Raw genomic sequence first — 26,023 nt, 5'->3', positions numbered from 1 at the left:
TCCTTCCATTTCTTTTGACCCGGTCGCGGACACAGATTCATTGCTTGTCTTGTAGGCTATCCTTCTGGTTTTAGAAATTTGAAGAAAAATTAGTTATGAAAATCATACGCTGCTTTAAGTCACACAAAATTAAAAAATAAAGTCACGATAAACGAAAAAAAAAGGCAAATATTTACTTCTCCGGGGCGGATCTTGATGTAGAAGTTGCTCCTCTTGTAGGAGATCTTGAGGATCTTTGGCCACGCAAACCGGTTGATTCTGAGACGGTCTCGGTAGATGAGCAGACCGTTGGCGCTGACACCAAGCATGATGTCGATTCCCTCTGAATCCTGGAGAACAAAGGTGCGCACAGTTTTGGGAAGTAGTAATACAGGGTGTCCACAAAGTCTCTTTACAATTAAAACAAAACTATTACAAAAGCAATTGATAAGATATGTTAATCAGATTTGTTGTATGTTCTCAGTGATTATCAAAGTTTTTAATCATATTGCATTTGTGTATTTCAGGTACCCTGTTGATGAAATAGGTTCTGTTTAATAAACCCCTAAAAATGGCTACTCCTCAAGAAAAGGCACAATGTGTATCGTGGTTTATTGAAACAAAATCACATACGCAGACTCAGCAAAACTACACGATTAAGTATGGAAGTCCGTCAATTCACGCATGCCACAAGAAATGTATGGAGACAGGGACAGTGTTGGATAAAGGGAGGGGTGGACAGCAAACATGGCAACATATCCAGTACTGTCTCGATGTGCTTTGTGCAACTAATGGTGTCCGTATAGAGGTGTATTAAAAGAGGCAAAAAAACCCCTTCATTTTCACACTTTATTTTCATTTTGTAATAATTTCCAAAGATTTGTCTTTTGTAAAAAAAAATGTGTTAAATTGTGAATAGACTTTATGGACACTGTACAATAAATGTTAGTTAATGAGTAAAAATTTTACTAAATGCAGTTGCAATGGTAAATGTTGAGGGTTTTGTAACATAAAATTGCAATATTTTCCTATATGAAAGAAACATGTTTCTGCTTGTATGATCTGTGTGGAGTGTGAGCTATCGATATCACTGGTTTTGTGTCATTCTAACATTCTTTATTTCTCTTTTACTCTTCTTTTATTATCTTTAATGTTGCTCTCTGTTGTATTTAGCTTGTTTTATATCTGAAAATTGTTTTATTTCCTCCAGTTTGACAAGGAAGATGAAAATAAGTATCTAAAGGGAGTATCATGGCAACATTTTTTTTTTTTTTTTTTTATTTAACCCGGAAAAACAGATCCCATTAAGATTAAGAACGTCTTTTTTTAGGAAATCCTGGCCAAGAGGCAGCATGAAATACAACACACAGTTACAACATACAAAAATTTACAGGACAAGTCAAACTATGAAAAACAAGTGCAAGTTATTGAGTTAGTCTGTAGCACTTTGAGTTTGGATTTAAAAGCATTCAAAGAGATCAATTCAGTCAGTTCCCAATCTTTTAGCAACATATTCCATGTGCAAGAAGCAGAGTAGACAAATGCCCTTTTACCCAGCTCTGTACGGGCATATGGCAGATAGAGAAACAACTGATAACTTGATCATAAAGGACACATAAAAAAGGAAAATGAAAAGTGCTTCATCAGTCTGAGTACACTGTAAAATTAGTTACCACTAGACACACATTACAGATAATATGAACAACGAGTAACTGTGACAGACCTATATGATATTATTTTATCTTCGTACCTTAGCGTGATGCAGATCCACTCCATACATCGACAGCTTCTTAGCATTTTCTAGAAAGTTCACCTCTGCTTCTGCTGGACTCATTCCCCTACAACACAAAACCCATATGTGATCGTATTCATCACCTCATTCATACTGATCTCACAAACAAACAATGCTGGCATTTCCCCATTTTGATTATGACATTAAATTTAATTAAGTTCTATTTCCTCTCACCTGTAGTTGCGGTGAAGCTCCATCACCCTCTCCTCCAGCTCTCGGGTCTGATTGGGTGCGAAGCGGAAGTCGCTGACGTAATCTGGACCGTGTTCGTCTGGTTCGAAGTCTCCCAGTTCGGCTTGAACGGTGTAGGAACCCAGAAGGGCGTGAGTGACAAACGAACATGGCAGACGACCAGACAAGATATCGTCTCTCAGCTGGAGGCAGAGGTAGTACCTATAGAAATATACGAGGACAGTCAGAATCCTGTAGGTGTGAAACAACCTCTATTTGTGTCATCAGTTTCAGCTCTTTAAGTCAGTTTTTGCCTGGTATTACATTTAATACCAGCACAATAAATAATATCAGGTACAAGGCTGAATATTTACAGTTACCATTAAATATCACAAATAGAATACATTAATACATACAACACTGATCTATAGTAACACTGACTACGGTTAAAAGGCTTTCAAATACCATGGAAATGTCTTTTCAGTAGAGGTAGACCGATTTATCGATTTTTTTTTTTTTTTAATATTGGCCATAATTTTTTTTTTCTGAAAGCCGATATTCGATCAGTAGTAAAATGTTATACGATATTTGATCAGGCACCTGTGCGGGCAGCACTTGAAGTTCAATAAATGTTAAAAGTGTATTATATGTACATGTATTAATAACTACATTTATATTGCTGATTAAAAATCTTGATTATCTTCACTTGTATTTTATGGTCAATGTGCTTTACAAAAAAAAAAAAAAAAAGAGCCTTAAATATCAGCATCAAAAATTGGCAGTGGGTATTGGCCACTGGCTGACCAAATTTTTAAAAATCAGCATCAGTCTTAGAAAAACCCATATCGGTTGACCTCTACTTTTCAGTAAGAATATTTAGGATTATCTGCATCGTCAATTCTGTTGTCAGCACAAAGACAGTCCTAACCACAAGTACAAAAGAGTTAAAAAAAATTTGAGTTGGGTTGTATATTTTATCAAAACACTATTAGAACAATAATATGAAAACATGCCAAACATTTATAAATTTTTTGTACTTTTATGCTATGACTAAGTTTTCCCCCCAGAGCTGGTGGATGTGGCTGTCTGGGCTACGCTGCTGAGGCTGCTGCCCCTGCAACCCAGACCGGGATCGGAAGAAGATGGTACGGTATGGACAACGTAAGATGAGTGATACCCACGCAGTTATATTTGAATTTGGGGATCCGAGTGTGGGCCACGGCTTACATTGGTACCACTTCTGTGGGCCCATCATGGAATTTTCGGCGATTCCATGATGCCATCACACATTTAAAGTCCGTGGCCATTACACGGAGTTCTGTGAAAGACTGCTCTTATAGTTTGGAGGAGGAGCCAATGGTAGCCCGGAGGCGCATGGCCCAGAGACACATGAGAGATTAAACTGATTTGACGATTAGCCATTTTTAAAAATCGTCCTAATTAAAAAATTCGATTTCAATTTCAAATCGATTAATCACACAGCCCTACAGGCTATAATTGTGTACTTCAGTGTCCTGCATTGTAAACAAGCTGCCAATCTGGTCATATAAATGTTTATAATGTACAAATTCAGACAGACTCCAAACAAAAACCAATGTCCTATGACTAAAGTACAACATACTGTATCTGCAACATCCATGCCCAAAATTTGCTCTTTAAATTCTAACATATAACCTTTAGTTCCTGTTATGAATTGAGTGAAAATGTCCTTGGTATTGTTTTTACACTTACCTGGTGATGTCTTCAATGAGAACTGAGGGATCAGGGGGATAAAACTTCACAGAAAATCCAAAAACCCAGGAACCAACTGTGGACAAATGACCAGTAGAATTGTTCTGTTTATTTTATAACTGGAGTATATATGTGTGTGTGTGTGTGTGTGTGTGTGTGTGTGTGTGTGTGTGTGTGTGTGTGTGTGTGTGTGTGTGTGTGGCTGCTGCACTTACCCCGAATTTGCTTCTTAATCTCTTTGGAGGGATCCAGCCAATTCTGATTAAAGAAAGAAAGCGGCAATCCCCTTTGAGAAATCTGACCTCAGCACAATGATCCATATTCACATTTAAAGAACCCTTTTAAAGCATCGCACCTCCTCGTTCTTTTCCAAATCTATTCCCTAGTTGAAAGCCAAATATATTCAGGCTACACAGAAGTGCATAAAGCTTCCATAAACACTGAAAGCCTCGATACTGGGGCAATGAACGGCGGCTGAATGCAGCTCATTCCTCTTAATCTAACTGGAGCTGTCATGGTGCTCTGTGGCCCCTGTGTGTGCTTTCTAAAAGGCCATGCAATCTAATCATATTTTCAAAGGTTAAAGGCCATGTACACCACTCTCAGCCTGTAAATGGATAATAACGGTTAAAGGGCAATCAGGGGCTTTTATCCTGACACAGAAAATCTGGATAAATATGTTGGTTTGTGGTTGAAACTCACCCTGAAAACACATAAAAGTGAACTCTTTATTTACAGGAGTCATCTTTTAACTTCATGATAAATTTAGTCTGTCAGATATATTTGCCTTTAGACATATTACACCAGGGATGCAGCCGATAATATTCCCTGTGGTTATAAAACTGGAAATGAGATGCTAATGAAAATGTGAGATTTCTTGGCATGATCACAACACCCCTGACAGAAGTTCAAAATTTGCAATTACAGTCTGTTCTTTTATTACCAATGGTGCCACACAATAAGCAAGCCAATTCTAGTTTTGGACAATAGTGGGTCATTTCCAACTGTGCCAACTCTAGACAAATTATTCTTTATTCAATATTTAAAGACCCTTCCATCACTCATTTTAAATATAATCCTACATACTAAAGCCAGACTTGAATACAGATGCGTTATTTTTGTATTAAAAGGGCTATGGGCAAAGTCAAAGGAAGGTTAACATCTGGTCAAAGAAATTTAATGACAATCATCTACACCAAACTTATATTTTTGGGTAGGCAATTACTTGTATTTTCAGGAAAATGCATTTTGAAATGAGAAAAAATTTGTGAAAAAAAAATGTGAGGAGTTTTATGAGTGTGAATGTTTGGAAAGTGACAAAGTTTTCTGCCGTCATTGTGGGTTCATTTTACAAACTCTCATAAAAAAACTACATTTATTCCAAATACACTGACATTTATCTGTTATATTATTCATGTCATATTCCAAACACAGAGTGTTAAAAATTAATAAATGCTTATATAAATACACTTGAACATAATGGTAATATTATTTGTATGTTGTAAATATTGTATTTTTAAAAAAGTATGATACTGATAAAAGAAATTAAAAAAAAAAAAAATGCTTAATTTGATATTTACTTTTGTTGTCCATCCGTGACGCTGCCATTTTTCCAAACTTTTGCTATTTAGGTATGATCAAATTTTTGTTTTCCTCTAACCAATTATTAGGTTGTAAAATTGAGAGTTTAAGATATCCACTGGATATATTTTAGGATGAAAATGTCATAGGAACTTCACTTTTGAGAATTTTGTAATTCTTGTAAAAAATAGACGTTAAATTTTTTGTCCATCCATGACACAGTAGTTTTGATATTTTTCATTTAAAAATATTTGAAACTAAATTTTGCCTTTTGAGTATGTTTAAGACGGGATTTAGACCTTTCCAAATATGTGTAATATTTGTCTTTAACTTGTCTGGTTCAAAAGTTATGAATCAAAAGGTAGTGGGCTGTCCATCTGTGACACCCTTAACCTTGCCCCTATAGGCAGTATTTCTACTTTCAAATATTACAGAAAATTATCATGAAAGAGTTTAGACTAAAACGCTGTAAAGTTCTGTCAAAGATGGCAATGGACTGTACCATTACGGACTGAATTTATTTACTCTGACAGGCAAGGGGATTTATGTAACCACTAGAGAAAGTGGTGAGTCACTCTGTTGGTCTCCCGTGGTGAGGAAAACCAACGCCACAGGGCCTTTGACCAAAGCATCAGAAAGTAACCAGATGGAACGAGAACCACTGAGAAACAACTTTTGGCATCAAAGAAAGTCACAAGGTCCTAAAAGTGTAGAGGCACTGTTGTTTGTTTCTTCACTGGACACAGCTCTAAACAAAAAAATAATGAAGTTTGATGCTGAAATGGCAGCATTTCTTCTACACAGGTGAGTTTGATTATGAGGCTTATGAAGGTATAAAGTTATTATGACTGCTGTCAAATTAATCACACAATTTTCAATAGTTAATTTATCAATAGGGTAACTGCGTTTGTATTAAATATTCCTATTTAAGACTGATGCTTGTGACATTTAATTATGCAAAATCATGAGGTTAATGCAGAATAAACATGTATGTTCAAAGTTGAAAGAAGGCTATTAAAATAGTCTTTGAATATATAAATGCTTTTATGATTATATATAAAGTGTGTATTTAAACTCAAAGACTACTTTAATAGCTTACTTTAAACTTTGACCAAAGTTTTTCTCCTGTGGAGTACAAATTTTCATCAAAACCATCAAGGTCATCAACAGTGATTCAGCTCTAAAGCATCTTTCTTCCTAAAGGTTAAAGCGCAGGTTGAATACCAAAACCATCAAGGCCATTAAAATCAGACATCAGCTTTATGGGGGATAATACCAATAGGAACTAACAATTATATAAATGTTGGTAATAGAAACATGTGTTCCATCTTCGTGTGCCAGTTGAATTTCTAAAGGTGAACAAGAGTCAAATATATACAAATATATAAGAGAACAGAATTATGATGGATTTTCTATTCATTTGCAACATGCAGAAAATGGCCAGCACATGTCTCAGTAGAGCTGAAATGATTAACTGACTCACATCGATGATTCCATTACAAATGTTCGGAATCAAAGCTTTGTTTCATTAATTTCACTGCCACTAAACATTTGTTCCGCTGTTGAGTTTCACACGGACGCATATTGTGATGTACATGACGCCTCAACACAAACAACATTAAGCAGAAAAAAGGCAGAAATTGTCTTCAGTGTAACTATCACTTACTCCTTAAAACTTTTAATGTTTCACACAAATATTAAAAAACATTCAGCTTTATTTTTTTTAACTTGTGTGTCAGTTACATCCTAAGTTGATTATCCGTTATTGAACATTGTTTGTAGATGCTATTGACTTGTTTGCTGTTACATTTTTTATAAACTTTTACACTGTTGTTACTGTTACTTCTATATATTGCAGACTTTTATATATTATTTAAGTTTCACATTTTCTGGGGTTGTTTCAGCTGGTTTTGGAATACAGAACAAGCTGTTTGTCATTTCCAGATTATGAGTTTTGCATGTTGGTACAATTCTTTTTTCGCGTACTTAATCGAAGTGAAGAAAATAATGGATAGCTCTATGGCTCAGAAGAGTGTCGCTGTTCAGTTTTACTCACAGTTTGTGCAGGCTCATGTCGTTATTACTTAAATACGCTGAAATCCCATGTAATTACCTTTATTTAATGAAGTCCAGTGTTCTCGGTGAGCGATGCTACTTGCTTCCATAAACATACCGGTCCTCTCATCCTCATGCAAAGTGTGTAGTCTCGACATAATTCCTCCGGAGGGTAGGTTATACAGGTATCTGTATACCTGCAATTTCTCTCAGTCCGTCCTTTTCTTTTATGCTAATTATTAGCTATCCAAGTAACCACTTATAGGTTTAATTTTCACTCACGGCTTTAGCTACACGCCTGTAAGCACCACGCCCCTGCAATGTGGACTGTGAGACCCCGTAGAGGTAGATTCAGCAGATGATAGACAGAGACGAATTACTTCTGTGGTGACAAAATTCGGCTTTTTAAATCGTTCTAGTTAACCTTGTTTTGTCCAACAAGCCGTCGGGCAACTTTTTTAAGTAAAAATTTCCCCCGAAAAGTTTGTCGTTATCCTCTTTTTCCATCTTAAAGGGGGCTACGCTAACTATGATGGCGCGGTCAGGCTAGTCACGTGATTAAAGGTTAAGGGTCAGCCACCACCGGAAGTAAACAAAACTGCATTAATTGCATTTAATTTTTTTTAAATAATTTTTTTTTAATTATTAATCTCATAAACTAACTCGTTAATTGTGACTACTAGCATTAGTTTTGTTTTTTTTTTGTTTTTTTTTTAAGTCGGCCGCTTGATTCATGGTTATGACTGAACATAGTGTTGTTTTGACTGTCAAAATAAGCAGCTATGAGTTTTAGTTTGAAGAACAAAACTTCATAATGCAGATGTATACAAACAATGAGCTTGTGAAGTCTTGTGTAATAATTTGTTTTATGTTTTTATGTTTCTGTGGGGCCAAAGATGAATTTCCACAGTGTCAACAATAATCTCTATTCTATTCTATTCTATTCTATTCTTTATTTAGCGAGTAATAAAGTCTGTGGATACATAGTGTTGATTTGTTGGTGGTTTTGGTAGTCCTAAGTGTGTTCTGGTATGTGACTTCCCCTTCTGGTCAGAGTTTGGAATATCAATACTACACAGACCCACTTTAATACACAGGTTAATTTTTTCCAATCATGCACACTAGTTTTTAAATCAACATTTATGGTACTAAGACAAATGAAAAATGCTAATACTGACTTTGAATATTTATGTAATCTCTTATTTTACATTACAGATTTTGAGTAAGTGACATCACTTTGTAGAATTTTATTTTTGCTTTGACACTTTGACTGTAATTTTGTCAAAAGAGCAAAATTATTTTGACCATGATTCCACTTTTGGAAGTAAGAAGGGAAAAAAATCGAAGGGTGTGAATACTTTTTGTGGGCATGGAAAATAAACTATTACACAGGTAAACAAATTAGAAACACTGAAAATGTGCTGGAGAAACACTGCTAAAGGTGCAGCAGATATGAAGAAAACCTCAAACACTAAAACAAAATGCCTTCAAACACTATGGGAAAAAATAAACCATTTCTGAGTTTATAAAAGTGAAATATATCATGATTTTCTTCCCAACCTGGGGCATATTAAATGACACATATGAACACTTTAAGAACATTTTATCTCACATATCAATATATGAAACTTCTGCTTCGATTGAATAAATCCAAGTTATTAATACTTCTGCTGATAAAATTGAAAACTATGCAGCACCAAAAGAAGCCACCAGTTTAACATCACACCTAAAAATAAAACTCACTTATAATGTGTCACATTATCCTTGCTTTTAACTCTAATTTTTCTGCTCTGTCATAATTAAGGGCACAAAAATTGAATTCTGTCATCACTAACTGACTGATATTACTGGTGTTCTGTGCAATAGATGTAATATTTACATTGCGTTGCAGATTTGTGTGTGATGCAAAAGGGATGCGATAAGTGTTATTTCTGCAGTTGATGTTTTTATGATGAATATTTTCATATTTCCAGCTCCATAATAGCCGAGACTATGCCCCTCTGACACACCATCATACACTGTTTTTCCAGATGTAATTATCTACTGACCTTACAATGATCCTCGCATTACTTTCGCCTGAAATGTTTTATCACCTGAGCCTTGATTTCCACACCACTTTTCAACACAGTGACAAGTGACACCTTTATGTTACCTCATTACTATGAGCTAGTCTTCACACAGGGCTTAGAAGTGTAAATCTTACCTATTAACATATTCTCTATACATTTGTCTCGTGTATGTGTAGTCTAAGACGTTCTGACAAATCATATGAATGATGCTCCGCACAAATGAAAGGAATTGCAAAGGCAACTCTTCTGTGGTTTCATCAATAAAGACGGAGTTTTTCACCTTTGGTTGATTGATACTTACTATAAAAATAGAGCTTAGGGGACAAATGTTGGATTTCGTACCCCTCAGTGCTATTTTTCTGGTTTTATGACAGCTGCATTTGGCATTAAAGCTTCCAAGGTTCACGTCTCAGGTGAAGACAAAACAAATCCCTGAAAGGTCGGTAAATGTGAGATGTTCTCTTGCAGATATTTTTGTTTTTGTAAGCGTGTTTTTGCGCCTCTGACCTTGGAGTTGTCTGTATCTTGGAAAGTCAGGCCAAAGTAGTCCCTCTCCAGCAGGTTCAGATGGCCACACACCATGTCCAGCAGGGTCTGGCCCTTGGCAAATTTCTGTTTCACACACACAGGAACATATAAGAACGCACAGTGAGTGGGCAGCAGTCACGGTGCAGGTGCATTAGCATGTTTGTCACGTTAGAAAAAAACAAAGAGGACAGAGAGCAGCGATGCAAGGTCATAAAGAGTCGGAAGACTTTGTAATTGGGTCTTAGTGATTCTATGGAAAAGTTTTATAACAGAATTGAGTTGTCTCTCAGTTTAACAGCTGGATGAATTACACACTAGATTATACTGTAGATTATCAGTGGAAGTCACTGCTGTGTGTTTGGTTGAGTGCCTTGAAAACACACACAAAAACATTGAAAACAGGAAAAGGGTGCTGTGCATAAAATGTTGAAACACACCTCCATGGTTTGTCAAGTATAGCTATGAATTACCTTCACATCTTGTAAAATATACACATATTTTGCCAAACATATTTTTCTCTCCATTTGGGCCTGTAGTTTACATAAACAGTGTTTTATGTCACAGAAACAGCAAATTGTAGGCACTGAAAATGGCGAGACTAGAAAACAATGGAATCACACCCCTTTTTAAACTTGTGTATTATTACTTTGTGTAATGAAGCTGCACCTGAAACACCAAATCCAGATGTATAAATAAGTGAATGAGCTGCAGTAGACTGAGGTCAGCACATTTGGGAGATGAACCGGACAGGTGTTACGGACAAATCCACATCATGTAAAGACACTTAAATAAACCAAACCAACACTTAATGTAACAATTCAGTTTTGGATCACTTTCAGTTTTGTTTTGTTTTTTGCATGGTTATATGGACAGAGATACCTTGTCAAAGAAAATATCTGTTCATGAAAATTATCAGTTTTAGTGCAGAAAGGGAATTCTTACATTTTTTTTTTTTTTTTTTTTTTAGCTTACTCATAGCTTGTTGTTGGCTAACGTTAGCAAGCTAATGCTAACAGGCAAAACCAAATACAGTAACTAACACCACTAAGACACCTTTTAGCTAACATTCTGATTGTTTTTTTACATAACTACTGAAAAAATCTTTAAGTTGCATATATAGTGAAATATAGCTTGCTACCCTTATTGTTTTTTGCATGGTTATATGGACAGAGATACCTTGTCAAAGAAAATATCTGTTAATGAAAATTATCAGTTTTAGTGCAGAAAGGGAATTCTTACATTTTTTTAGCTTACTCATAGCTAGTTGTTAGCTAACGTTAGCAAGCTAATGCTAACAGGCAAAACCAAATACAGTAACTAACACCACTAAGACACCTTTTAGCTAACATTCTGATTGTTTTTTACATAACTACTGAAAAAATCTTTAAGTTGCATATATAGTGAAATATAGCTTGCTACCCTTATTGTTTTTTGCATGGTTATATGGACAGAGATACCTTGTCAAAGAAAATATCTGTTAATGAAAATTATCAGTTTTAGTGCAGAAAGGGAATTCTTACATTTTTTTAGCTTACTCATAGCTAGTTGTTAGCTAACGTTAGCAAGCTAATGCTAACAGGCAAAACCAAATACAGTAACTAACACCACTAAGACACCTTTTAGCTAACATTCTGATTGTTTTTTACATAACTACTGAAAAAAATCTTTAAGTTGCATATATAGTGAAATATAGCTTGCTACCCTTATTGTTTTTTGCATGGTTATATGGACAGAGATACCTTGTCAAAGAAAATATCTGTTAATGAAAATTATCAGTTTTAGTGCAGAAAGGGAATTCTTACATTTTTTTTAGCTTACTCATAGCTAGTTGTTAGCTAACGTTAGCAAGCTAATGCTAACAGGCAAAACCAAATACAGTAACTAACACCACTAAGACACCTTTTAGCTAACATTCTGATTATTTTTTACATAACTACTGAAAAAATCTTTAAGTTGCATATATAGTGAAATATAGCTTGCTACCTTTATTGTTTTTTGCATGGTTATATGGACAGAGATACCTTGTCAAAGAAAATATCTGTTAATGAAAATTATCAGTTTTAGTGCAGAAAGGGAATTCTTACATTTTTTTTAGCTTACTCATAGCTAGTTGTTAGCTAACGTTAGCAAGCTAATGCTAACAGGCAAAACCAAATACAGTAACTAACACCACTAAGACACTTTTTAGCTAACATTCTGATTATTTTTTACATAACCACTGAAAAAAATCTTTAAGTCGCATATATAGTGAAATATAGCTAGCTACCTGTATTGTTTTTTACATGGTTATATGGACAGAGATTACTTGTCAAAGAAAATATCTGTTTATGAAAATTGTCTGTTTTAGTGCGAAAAGGGAATTCTTTTTTTTTTTTTTTAGCTTACTCGTAGCTAGTTGTTAGCTAACATTAGCAAGCTGATGCTAACAGGCAAGACCAAATACAGTAACTAACACCACTAAGACACCTTTTAGCTAACATTCTGATTATTTTTTTTACACAACTACTGAAAAAAAATCTTTAAGTTGCATATATAGTGAAATATAGCTTGCTACCTTTATTGTCAAAACTGTATATTTCACAATAGTTTTTACCAGGTTTGGGAAAAGAGCACTAATGTTATCGCTAACAGCTGTTCACAACTCCCCATAGCTGGCTTGAATTTATGATAAACACAAAGTGTAGTAGTGTAGTTTATTGATATCAGAGCACATTTTGTTTAATGTGGAAAAAGTGTGACGTGATTTTACAGTAAGCAGGTAATCATATCACTACCTGAAAGTGAGCTCAGTACATTGATATCACTCTTGGATAAAAAGTGATGTCAATGCAGTGAAGCTCATGAGGTAATATTATATTCAGATAATGATAAATGCCATGATAATGCACTTGGAAAGGCCTATTTATATATGACATTTTAATGATGTCCTCAATATACAAATAAAAGGTTACTTCTCACTGATGTTTTATGATTATTCTCCTTTTTGATTGATTGATTGATTGATTGATTGATTTTATGTAGCTATAGACTGTAAGGTATACAGACAAACAAACAAACAAACAAACAAACAAACAAACAAAAACAGTTTATGACTTGTATAAATGTAAACATGTCCTATTCCCATCACAGTCTCAATACTAAAATAAACACAATGAAATATTAAACATAAAAACTGAATACAGCCCTCACAAACAGACATATTAACACTTCAAATGACAAAAAATTACTTCCACCTCAAGACATAACAGCAAATTTTCAACCAAACATGTAACACACTACAAAATATTATTGCACACTGTTACCCATTAGGCTGGAATAAAATATATTTACCTCTTTTCATAAAATGATTGTGACAATGTAAGGTATATTCTTGATCGATAAAGTGTAACAAGGACTCTGTATGAATTCACTGAACCTGGTCAAAGCAAATGGGATTACTGACGTGTATAAAATCGAATAAAATTAGGAACAAAATTATTCAAACTTTATGGGCAACCGTGTATTAAAATTGTAAAAAGAAAAGTGAAGTAGAAGTATTTGTGAATAAATACAGACTTAAAATGTTCAAAGTAGAATTGTGAAAGCACCTAACATATACCGTACATACTGTATAATGGCAATTGTAAACATGGAACATTTTCAAGTTTATACTGCTGTCAATTAAACAGTGAAAGAATACAAAGTCACATCCAAATGATGAGAAATTTCTGTAAATAGTGTGATTTGTGTGACAGCAAAATAAGCAGTCTACCATAAATCACATGATAAATATAACTATACTGCACAGCCTTATATTCATTTATTGTATATTTACCAAATATTTCATATCCTAAAGGGGGTCAGAGATAACACCTAACATAGTTTATTAAAATTGCAAAAAGGAAAGTGAAGTAGAAGTATTTGTGAATAAATACAGACTTAAAATGTTCTAAGTAGAATTGTGAAAACACCTAACATATACCGTATATACTGTATAATGGTAATTGTAAACATGGAACATTTTCAAGTTTATACTGTAGTCAAGTAAACAGTGAAAGAATACAAAGTCACATCCAAATGATGAGAAATTTCTGTAAATAGTGTGATTTGTGTGACAGCAAAATAAGCAGTCTACCATAAATCACATGATAAATATAACTATACTGCACAGCCTTATATTCACCTATTGTATATTTACCACATATTTCATATCCTAAAGGGGGTCAGAGATAACAACATGAACACATCCGTAACAGTGTGGTGCTAGAGACACTTCCAGGAGTCTGTCCTCTCCCCTGATGAGGGGGAGGAGCCTCGACACATTCTCTATGACTATATAAGGGGATGAACGGTGTTTTACATCACCAGCGACTCGAAAGACCACACCTATTTTCTCTCCAACCCTTAAGGGTTGAAAACAAGCCCTCGGTGGGCTGCACAGGCTGCCTTGGCGCGAGTGCTGCTTCCACACATACACACTCACACGCACACACACACACACACCATATTCATCTCCAAGGGAAACCTGGCTCCTATGGCGACAAGGCAACCAAGCAGCTGTTACCATGGAAACAGAAGTAATAGGTTCCCTCTTTATGTGCATGTGTCCCTTTCCCTTTATCTCTGGTTACTATAAGGCCACAAAGAACTGTCCAGTATTTTTTTGTAGAAGAGTCGCAGCATCGTTTATATGTTACGAAAAAAAAAAAAAAAATTAACTGAGTCAATTTAACCTAATGTGTGTGTCTCTCTCTCTGTTAAACAACCAATATCCTGCTGCAGTGAAGCTGCCTGGGGGAAAACAGTGAGAGAATAATCCTGATTAACAGACGGAGGTTGCATTTTACAGAGCGACACATATATATATATATATATATATATATATATATATATATATATATATATATATACACACACGTATGAAATTGCAATACACATCTCGGGTGGTCTCCAAGCATGGCAACCAATTCAGGAGCTGCTGATGAGATTTAGCTGTTGCTCCAATTGGCACCAATCTGATTTCTGTGACTACTTTTGTGTCCTGATTGTGTTAGGAGCCATTTGGTGTAATCCTGGAAATCCATTTTGGTGATTGTCTCAGCCATGCAAACCACATGAAGACAGACTGTGTGTTTGTGAATGAGTTAACGCTTGGCAGAAAAATCAATATATTAACATATTCACACAGCCTATATCTCTCTTGTCTTATTTGCATCTTTATATTATATGGGTTTCATTTTAACCTAGTAGTAATAGTAGTAGTAGTAGTGTAGTTTTATTTCGAGCACGTAGAATCATCAGATAAAGAACCATACAACATGGTCTAACAAAATTTTTTTGCACTCGAAAAGGAGTGGGAATAAGTATAACTTATTGACTCCCACCCTTTTAACAAACTAATAATTAAATAAAAAACACACTTCCTTCGGTTTGTTAACACACTTTTTTCGGTGTATTTTTACAATAACACAAAACATCCATTACAAACCATTAACATACACTTTTTTAGTCACCTCACACACAAGCAGATTTGCGTAATCAACCTTTTTCTAATATAAACTATAACATTTATGTGCACTTTATATATTTACTACAAATTCGGAATAATGTATTGTTTGATTGTTGTGTTAAGTTAGTGATAAAGGTGTAAAAGCACTTGAGGGGTACGATTAAATAAGTTCTTCCTACTTCTTCCAACTCCTTTTCGACCATGCAGAATTCAGACTTGTATGTACTCTAAGATAGATTCCGTTCATTTAAATGTTATTTTGTTTTGTCTTAATTTGCTTAATTTTGTTTTATTTTGTTGCTTTGCATGTTCGAAATAAATAAATAAAATAAATAAATAAAAACAAAATACAATGATCAATAAATGTGATAATATTTTCTTATCATGATAATTAATTACAATAATATTTTCTTTTATGCGTATTTCTATGTTACAATCAGATATTCACTTATTCTGATAATGTTCTATATTTTGTTATTATGGTGGATTTAAACATCCTTTTAAATGTACAAATTGAAGAAGACATTTTTAAGTTTTGCTCCAGATTATTCCACAGATGTACCCCTCTAACAGAGATACACTGGCTTTTTATGTTTGTTCTACACTTCATTTTCTTGTAGATTTCAGTTCCCCTTAAATTATAATGACTTTGCCTGGGCTCAAAAATCTCCTGTAGACTGTAGGGGAGCATAAGGTCATGGGCTTTATACATTATGATAAGAGTTTTAAGGTCAAAACACCCTAAATTACATTTAATAGTGTGAAATTTAGCCAATAAAGTGACCTAAAGTGTGAAAAAATAAACAATTAAAAGATGTACACTGTTGTATAGGTGCTACTAAGTTTTGTGCATTGAGGTTATTGTGCTGTTGAAATGGATTTTTGATCCACTAATGTAATTCTAATGAATCTTGAAACTGTGGAGTAACTTTATTTTGATTGTTTTGTTTCCATTAAAACAGGGAAAGCAAAAAAAACAACTTAAAATAGATAAAAAATATGCTTATAATTTATTTAATGTTAATAAATTGGGTCAAATTGAAGCCAAAATTAATAGGACGGTAAAAACAACACATAGAAATTGTTTGATGTTGTAAATACTATAAATGATTGTATAAAAAAACTCTGCTTTGTCAGAATGTTCTTGCTATTTTCAGCTTCAATGAAGTCATCATGGCTGTTTTCAGGTCTTTGCTAAAATAGAGCATGGTATTGTGGGAAAGTAGATATATCTTTTCACTCTCTCTGCTCTTGGAAACATTAAGCATTACTCAGCCGTGTGTTATTGTCTGAACGACTGTGCAGTTTCAATAGATCTGTCTAGTGTCTGTCGTCTGGTCTAGACAATTTTTGAAAGGATTATGAAGTCAAAATGTACCTGTTCCAGACTGAAGATGTAGAAAATGAGTCACTTTAACCAGTAAAAAAAAAATGATGAAATGAAGCAATTAAGTAGAAAGAGAAGACAAAAGGGCTATCTATATATAGCACTGATTTAAAATGCTCAAAAATTACATTAACTTTTCAAAAATGTAATACTTGCCAACGACTCAGTTAATTGTTGCAGCTGTACTTGTTACGACTGAGGATGATTAGTGATCAGAGTTCCATCAACATCTGAGTATTTACAGTGCACTGAATTTTTCTAATAACTGTGATGTGAACACCCTCAAAATAGTGTATTAAAGGGGTTATGAGTAGTATCTCTCTGGCCTAAAAGTGTCATTAGAGGGTTTAGAAAGAAGAGGTATGACATTATGTCCTAGAGCAGGGATCAGGAACCCGCATGTGGCTCTTTCATCCCTCTGCTGTGGCTCTCTGTGGCTTTGGGAACATGAATAATGAGATTTAATTTAATTTAAATTAATTTACTTTGAGTTTGTTAGTTTTTTTTCAAAATTTGAAGATTTTGGTTATCTTTTAACATTAAAGTAAAACAGGTTTAATTTTTTGTTGCTCAATAAAATAATGGCAAAAGGATTAAACTGTCAGTTCTGTTTGTTAGTTGACGGGGTTAAAACCTGTATTCTGATTGTGCTGGTCGTGAATGTAGCAGCTCTTAGAGCCGGCTCTGTCAAGTGAATGATAGAAGCCAGCACCTACCTGGAAGCCAGAGCAGTTTTTTTCTCTATTTTTTTTTTTTTTTGTTCTTTTCAGACTGCACATATTTGCTCTATTGCATTGTGTCTACTGAATTGACCAGAGCTGCAGGAGGAAAAAGGCACTGGGCATCATACAGGACACAAGTCATCCCGCACACAGACTCTTTCATTATCTACCATCAAGAAAATGTTTACAAAGTATCAAAACCCGGACTACTCGCTTCAGAGAGTTTTTTTTCCTCAGGCTACATGGCTACTGAACAGCAGCTCAGCTAGAAGGAGGAAGCTAGGAACCTGCAGCCTGACTTTCAGTTTTTATAATTGTATTTATTTATTAAGTATTTTTACATTACAATAGGAGGGCTAGTGCTATTTATTGTTAAGTATTTTTTATTGTTGCTGTGATTGTTATTGTTATTTGTTTGTTATTTATTTTTTGATATTGTACAGAGAGAGAGCCAGGGAACACTGTGTTTTAATTGCCATTGTACTTGTACCCTGAACACACATGACAAATAAACTTGAAACTGAAACTGAGCTGTCTTGGCGCTGTCCAGTGCTGAACCTGTTCAAAAGGGACAGGTACCCATGGTGCTGTCCAGTGCTGAAACTCAAAGTGGTAGTTTTATTATTATTATTATTATTATTATTATTAATTTTAGGTATTGTCATCAGTTCATCACTCATCGCCATCCACCATCATCACCGTTAACCATCCACCTCACTGTTCCCTCTACCCATCTCACCACCATGGGGAGCAGAGCATTCAGCCGTTCTACTCCCCAACTCTGGACCTCCTTGCCACCGGATCTCAGAAACATCACTTCACTCTCTCTCTTCAAATCCAAACTCAAAATGCATCTGTTTCGGACCTCTTTCTCTTTATGAACACAATTGCAATGTCCAATTTTTAACCTGCCTTTTATTTTTTACTCTGTTTAACTGCTTGTTTTATATTCTCCTGTTTTACTGTACAGTGTCCTTGAGTGCCAAGAAAGGCCCCTTTAAATAAAATGTATTATTATTATTATTATTATTATTATTATTATTATCATTATTTACTTTAGGTATTGTCATCAGTTGGTCATCCATCTGTCCGTCCGTCCGTCCAAAAACTTTGCCATGCACTAATAAGTCAAGCCACTGGGGGCAATAGAGTACCTGATAAGTGAGGCCGAGGGTTTTCAAGTGGTCGCATGTTATGTTCTTTATATACATAGCATTAAGGTAAAAAACGAAATATGCAGCTTTATGTTCATTTTAGGTGTCAAAACGGTTTTCTGGCTCCTGGTCATAGAAGTAACTGTATTGTACTGCAGAGAAATTAACTGAATTTATTCACAGCCAAGGGCCAATATTTAACTGTGTATGTGACCACTAGAGGGATTGAAATGTTAGGGTTGAAATGTTAGAGAGTTGGGGCTATGAGATCATCGTTTTAGAAAAGTTGCGGTTTGGTCATACAGACAAAGATGTGAAACCGGCGTTTTCAAATGAATCCACTATGGGACCTGGTTTCAAAAAGTTGTGGTTTCAGTGACCGAAGATGCCGGTTTCATGTGGACAACAGGCCTATCCAATACAAAAATTTTGCGGATGCAACCGAAACCGTCTTTGTACAGACAGGGAGATAATGTAAACTATCAGCGGATGTAGCATGTTATGATTATAAGACTCAGTGTAGTTCTGACTGACTGTATTTTTGAGTGAAGGCGAAAACCTGATGATGGTATATCCTGAATAAACTATTGTAACAGACTAGAGTGGTTCATAGCTTTAGGTTTTCAGTCTTTAGGCCTTAATAAACTGTACTACTGAAAGTTTAAACACATTTAACCTTGAAGTATAAAAGTAATCTGATCATTTTCAAGGTTTTTCAGTGATTTTTCTTACATTTTCTACTCTCTTACTATATTCTGCCTGAAGTCCAAAACACTACAACATGGTCTTCAAGGCTGCAGTATTGTAGAAATAAATAAATATAATTTACCTTGAGTGATCTGAAAAGCATTTGCTCGAGTTTCTACGTGATTTTTTAAAGTACTGTGTGTGTAGTCCAAAAACACAGTGGTTGTGTACGTCAGAGTTGATGTGACTGTTTTTAGCAGGACACCAACCTGACTTCAAAGAGCTACTGCAAGAGAACACGCTGGGTTGCGACTGAAATAAAAAGAAATGTCGGAGAATGTGGATAAACCGATTTCATCATCCCTTTAGCTCTTTGAAAAGCTGTAGACACTAGTTACAGCACTGTGCGTCTTTTATACAGCTTCAGCTCATTAACTACATCATCATATAACCCTACACACAGTGATGGTTGTTTCTTTTTTTATTTCCCAAGAGACACTTTCAACTTAAAAACCACTTGGAACACTTTCATATGTGCATATAGTGTTTGTTTAAATGAATACAATGCCCCATTTTTACTGTATTTCTGCTGCTTCTTGTATCCAAGGGGAAAATAGATTTAGTTTCACTGTGGGATTCTACCATTTTGTATTACAATTCAGATGAAAAAGAAATTACAGTAGGGCCAGTACAGCACTGACATTAAGTAATGTATGAAAGTGGGTATTATACTAGTTCTTTTGTTGTGTACATCACTGGTTCGATACATCTTTGTCCAATTGGTACAAACGGCTTAGAACCACTCTACGAGGGGCAACTGAAAAGTTTTGAGCCTAACATGGAACGGATTAAGATATGAAGACCAAATTTGGTCCATGAAATCTTTCACATATCTTAATCCTGTCCACTAAATTTCTTGGTCATAGCAATCTTTTTCCCTGTTTTACAGGTCCCTGAACTTTCTGTATCAAGTGTTTCCTGAAAAATGGACAAACTTAAGTATGGGGCTGATTTGTGACTAAGGATGAGACTTGGGTCCATCACTATCAGCCTGAGACCAAGGAGCAGTCAACACAATGGAAACATCCCATGTAACCAACCCCAAAGAAGGCAAAAGTCATACGCGTACTTGATGACAGCCCCATACTCAAGTTTGTCCATTTTTCAGGAAACACTTGATACAGAAATTTCAGGGACCTGTAAAACAGGGAAAAAGATTGCTATGACTGAGAAATTTTGTGGATAGGATTAAGATATGTGAAAGATTTCATGGACCAAATTTGGTCTTCATATCTTAATCCTTTCCATGTTAGGCACAAAACTTTTCAGTCGCCCCTCGTATGTGCTGAATTTAGTTTCCAGGTGTTCTCTTTGGACAGACGTTTTGAGACACATTGAATTCAGGTGTTTCTTTTCTAACAGGAATCTGAGATACAAAACAATAATGACAAATGACATAATATAATTTTAGGAAATACAGGAAATCAGACTCAGCTTTACTGTCATTCGATCAATGGTACGTGATAGAACGAAATATAGTTACCCACGTCTCTGTTTTGTAACATCGAAGATAAAAGCATAATAAAATATATAAAAAGTAAATAGCGTAGAAAAAAAAAACACCATAAAATGTGCAAACAAAATTAAAAAATAGTAAAATAACTTCTTAATATGTACAAAATGTCACAGTATGCTGCAACAGTACAGTTTAAAGTGATGACACATGTAGCAGCAGAAATGTTGATGTTTATAAACGATATGGACAAAAATATTGGGACACATCATGGCTACAGCTGTAAGGTGTCCTGTTCAAGCTGATTTGAGATAAAAACATCAATACTTCCTTAAAGTTTAATAGGAGTGAGATGTGAAGAAAGTAGATGGTTAGTTGTGGTAGAAAATTATTATTTACAGTCAGCATGAAAAATATTTTAGAAATTTAGAGGTAGAACACTTAAAATAAAAAAAAAAAGCCCTGATGAAGACCAGAGGTCGCCGTGCATTGGCTGTATTTTAAATGATTGCCATGAAGAAATAAAGGTATTTTATTTTTACACAAATCCTACAGTGTGCCTTGGAATATTTTTTGAAATATTGCATGTTAATGCAGATTTTTCTTGGCTCCAAATACTAAGACACACCACAAGTTTCCAAAGAGCACCTGTGGATAATCACCAAGAAGACCCAGCAGTACTTCCACTTTGTTGGTTTAGATTTAAAATTATAGTCAGGGATAAATACAAAAATCAGTGTTGAGAGAAATTAAGTAAAATACATCTCTGAGGCATTTTGGAAGCAACAATAACAATTTAAACCAAACTAACCAATGCAATGCAATGATATTTATCACAATATAAAACTGTATTATGACATTTGTCATTATTGTTTTATATCCCAGACCCATTACAAAAGAAACACTTGAACTCAACGTGTCCCAATACTTTTGTCCATACAGTGTATCATTACAACACAGTTAAAGATCCTGTTTAGGGCTAAAATGGTGTTATATGACAATAATTTTATTATTATAGTAACAAACACACTGGTTTTGGGCATAGCATATCATATGTCGTCTCCAGAGTCTGTTATTCTATCATATCCATCACGAGACAGACCCCGCCTCCTTCTAGTGTTTGCTCCTAGTTCCCCCCACCCCCTGAACAACCCACATTTGCTGGGGGTAAATATGTAAACACTGGTTATTTTCATCACCTTCAAAAATGAATCAGTTTTGTCATTTTTCCTGGTGAAGTCAGGCTGAAAAAGTAGCATAGCATCAGTTTGTAACCACAATCAACTGTTGGAAAACGGCAAATCTTCTACAAAAAAACAGCTGCAGGCGTATTCCCAGGAGTACACATACTCCCGGTTGGAAAACATCGGTCTGCATAAACCATGTCTTACACAGTACGGCGGGTCAGCAGGAACAACAGCTGAGCAGTGAAGTATAGGCAGGGAAGGAGCTGAATTCAAGAAAACAGCCCCCAAACGGCTCTGTCTAATAAAGATGAAACTCACATGGGCCCGTGGTTAACCAGCAAAAATGAATGAACCATGAAATGAGTATTTGCATTTATGAGTTGGACCTGCAGAGAGAAAATTCTGTTCAGCCAAAGTTCAGCCGGTTGAAATATGAATACAATTCCATCCACAGGATTTTATTTTAAAAAGCCAGATGTTGCATAAAAGAGGGTTTTTTTTCTGAAAAGTGAGTGTGAGGGTGGGGTTGTCACTTTAATAGTGTGCCTTCAGGTTAAGGACTGGACAATGTAAATGCACTGGGCTCAATCAATACCTATAATGTCTGAGCCAGACATCAATAGTAGATGGGCTCTGGCTGCCTCCAGTGTTTTTATCATCAGCTCTGGACATCATGACTGTAATTACAGCTATGATGTTGGGCATTCATCATTTTGTCCCTGCCTGCCTCTTCTTCAGCTGTGGACGTCCGAATCCATATACTTTCATACAAACAACAGTAAACACTCTCAGCTGTGGGATGCAGCAGTAGTGTATGTGAGGACAATTTCTAAGCCACGGGTCGGCAACCTTTGCTATCTGAAGAGCCATTTTAGGACAGAAATAGAAAGAAAAAATCTGTCTGGAGCCAAAAGATATCCTTATGTGTTTTACCAAAATCAAAGTTTCAGTGCATTTACAGAACAACAAATAAATGACAGAACTAAACTCAAGAAAAGGGTGAAATTTGTCATTTTTGTGTTGAGTATACAGATGTATGACGGTGTATTAGGGCCACATAAGAAAATAAAAATGCTTGTCAATATGAGAATAAAGTCGTAATATTTCAAGAAAAAAGTCATAATATAATGAGAATAAAGTCGTAGTTTTAAAAAAGTCATTATTTAACGAGAATAAAGTTGTAATATTGTGTGAATAAAGTCATAACATAATGAGAATAAAGTTGTAGTTTTAAAACAACTCATTATTTAAAGAGAATAAAGTCGTAATGTTTAGAGTAAAGTCATAATATGAGAATAACATCATAGTTTTGAAAAAAATTCATTATTTAATGAGAATAAAGTCATAATATTTCAAGAATTAAGTCAAAATATGAGAATAAACTCGTACTTTAAAAAACAAATCATTATTTAACAAGAATAAAGTCGTAATATTTTGAAAATAAAGTCATAATATAAAGAGAATAAAGTCATAGTTTTAAAAAACTCATTATTTAACGAGACTAAAGTCAGAATATAATGAGAATATAGTCGTAGCCACTCCTCGAATAATAGAGAACTTGGAACATTTTGTGAAGTTCTACTTTCATTTGAGGTTTATGCACAGAGGCCAAATACTGAGTCCATCCCTCCCATCAACACAGACTTTTTGTTTGTTTGTCTGTTAGCAAGATAACTCAAAAAGTTAAGGACGGATTTTGATGAAATTTTCAGGAAATGTTGATACTGGCACCAGGAACAAATAATTACATTTAGGTGGTGATCTTGAGGGGGTGGGGTGGGGTGGGGGGGATATCTGCCTTGGTGGAGGTCTGTGCTCGACGAGTGCTTTTCTAGTTAAAGCTCAGATTAAATTTGGGAGTTGTTATATCAGAAACAGACAAAACTGAAGAAAAAGTGACTTTTTCTGTAAAATACCTCATTAACTGAACATAAACCCAGTGTTTCCATCCACTGTCATTGATCCAACTCAATGGGTTTTACTGGTGAATAAGTGTTGTAGAAGATGACGGTGTTTCCACGGTAATTACCGAGCCTCTGAACGTCCAAATGGGTCATATCTGATGACCATGAAAAGATGAAAAGCTGTATTTTACACCAATTATTTCCATGTATTGACAGGATTAGTGGATCAACAGGTATTAAACAGTTTACATGATTAGATAGTTTTGGTCGCCTGGGGATGTTTGGGTCTTCATGGGTTAAGCTTCTTGCATATCTCATTTGATAAATGTACAAATCACATATTATCTTGCCAAACATCAAACAGATGGACAAGTCTTAGAATTGAAAGCAGATTTATGTATAAAGGACCTTTTTTTCCCCCTTCTTTTTTCTCCCATTAATCACATAATGAACCATCAGAAATATCTCCTTTTGATTTTAAAGCAGTTCAACCTTCAGATAGAACCATGAAATGCTGCTCTAATACCGTTACCTCACTACTCAAGCTGCGGTGCCTGATAGTTTTCAGCACCATTGGGGAAAAATTCCATAATTACCTTCCAGCATATTGTAATTCAAGTGGTCTGAGAGGACATGAGGCCTCTGTATCTGCAGCTGTATTTTCTGGATGTAGAAAATTGACACCGTGATGCCCTGATTTTTTCTAATCACAGGTGTTTCAGACAGATAGGAGGGTTAAACATGTGATTGACAGATGCAATCCAGTTAAGTCTGATGTCATGATGCAATAAAACTCATTTCCCGCTCCAAACTGTAGAGCCTTTATACTCGTTTAGTGAGGCTTGGAGCATCGCATTATGTAATAACACTGCAATATGTAATAATGTCATAAATATATATATTAATAGCCACAAACAAAAAGAGCTGAGAAGTGCTTTGTCAAAAGTGGGAGGTGCTTGGTTGGGACTGATGTCGGCCAAGACTGATTCTCGGAGGGAGGAGGCGGTAGATGGAACCTGCTGGGATGTGCTGGTTTTTTTAATGTAAAATGACGTCAGGGCGTTTTTAGGACTCCAAGGTACTTTTGTTGTTTGGTTTTGTCTTTCGTTTCTTTCATCTTTTTTTTTTTGTTTATTGTCCGTTTATTTTTTGTGTTTTTTTTCTGTCTAGTCTCTTTATTTTCTGTCTGTTGTCTTCTAACATACGTGTGTGTATATGTATGTATATAGTTATATGTATATTTTGTCTTTTTTTTTTTTTCTTTTTTGTGATTTTTGTCTATTGCCTTGGTTCTTGTCTATTGTCATCTCTCAGTTTTTTTTATGTTTTTTTGTTTTTCCTTCATGGTTATTGTTTTTTTGGTCATTTTTGTCTATTGTTTTGGTTCTTGTCTGTTGTCATCTATCAGACTTCTTTTTGTTCTTCCTTGTGGCTATTGTCTATTTTAATAATAATAATAATACATTTTATTTATAAGCGTCTTTCTTGGCACTCAAGGACACCGTACAGTAAAACAGGAGAGTTTACAACAAGCAATAAAGCAAAGTAAAAATAAAAGGCAGGTTAAAAATTTGGACAGTGCAATTGTGTTCACAAAGAGAAAGAAGTCCTAAACAGATGGGTTTTGAGTCTGGATTTGAAGAGAGGAAGTGAAGTGGTGTTTCTGAGATCCGGTGGCAAGGAGTTCCAGAGCTTTTCAGATTTTTTCTTTTTTTTCGTCATTTTTGTAAGTAAGTAAGTAAAATTTATTTATAAAGTGCTTTCCACAGATTAAAATCACAAAGTGCTGTACATAAAATGGGTGCAATAAAACAACATAAGAGTAATTTCATAAAATAAATAAACAGGATAAATCCATCAACCATAAGCTTTCCTAAATAAAAAATGTCTTGAGTCACTTTTTTTGTCTGTTGTCTTCATTCTTGTCTATTGTCATCTATCTTTTTTTTTTTTTTTTTTTTTTTTTGCTTTTCCTTCATGGCTATTGTTTTTTTTGTTTTGTTTTGTTTTGTTTTTTGCCTTTTTTTCTGGTGACTTGTAGTTTCTTGTTGTCATTGTGATTTTGTAAGTAAAAA

General features: G+C 34.9%; 1 protein-coding gene across 1 annotated transcript in view; it reads right to left on the bottom strand.

The window, feature by feature from the left end:
• LOC115423192 (band 4.1-like protein 1) overlaps positions 1-26,023 on the bottom strand; it is an 86,871-nt gene that overhangs the window by 40,220 nt on the left and 20,628 nt on the right. Inside the window, exons 3-8 of the mRNA XM_030139942.1 lie at positions 9,886-9,990; positions 3,889-3,931; positions 3,674-3,749; positions 1,946-2,164; positions 1,730-1,817; positions 177-329 (exon numbers count right to left, since the gene is read on the bottom strand). Coding sequence (XP_029995802.1) covers positions 177-329; positions 1,730-1,817; positions 1,946-2,164; positions 3,674-3,749; positions 3,889-3,931; positions 9,886-9,990 — 684 coding nt within the window. The remainder of the gene's footprint in view (positions 1-176; positions 330-1,729; positions 1,818-1,945; positions 2,165-3,673; positions 3,750-3,888; positions 3,932-9,885; positions 9,991-26,023) is intronic.

The sequence above is a fragment of the Sphaeramia orbicularis genome, chromosome 7, assembly GCF_902148855.1.
Source record: "Sphaeramia orbicularis chromosome 7, fSphaOr1.1, whole genome shotgun sequence".
NCBI lineage: Eukaryota > Metazoa > Chordata > Actinopteri > Kurtiformes > Apogonidae > Sphaeramia > Sphaeramia orbicularis.
The sequence above is the reverse complement of the archived record's forward strand: the minus strand, read 5'-3'. Positions and strand labels throughout refer to the sequence as shown.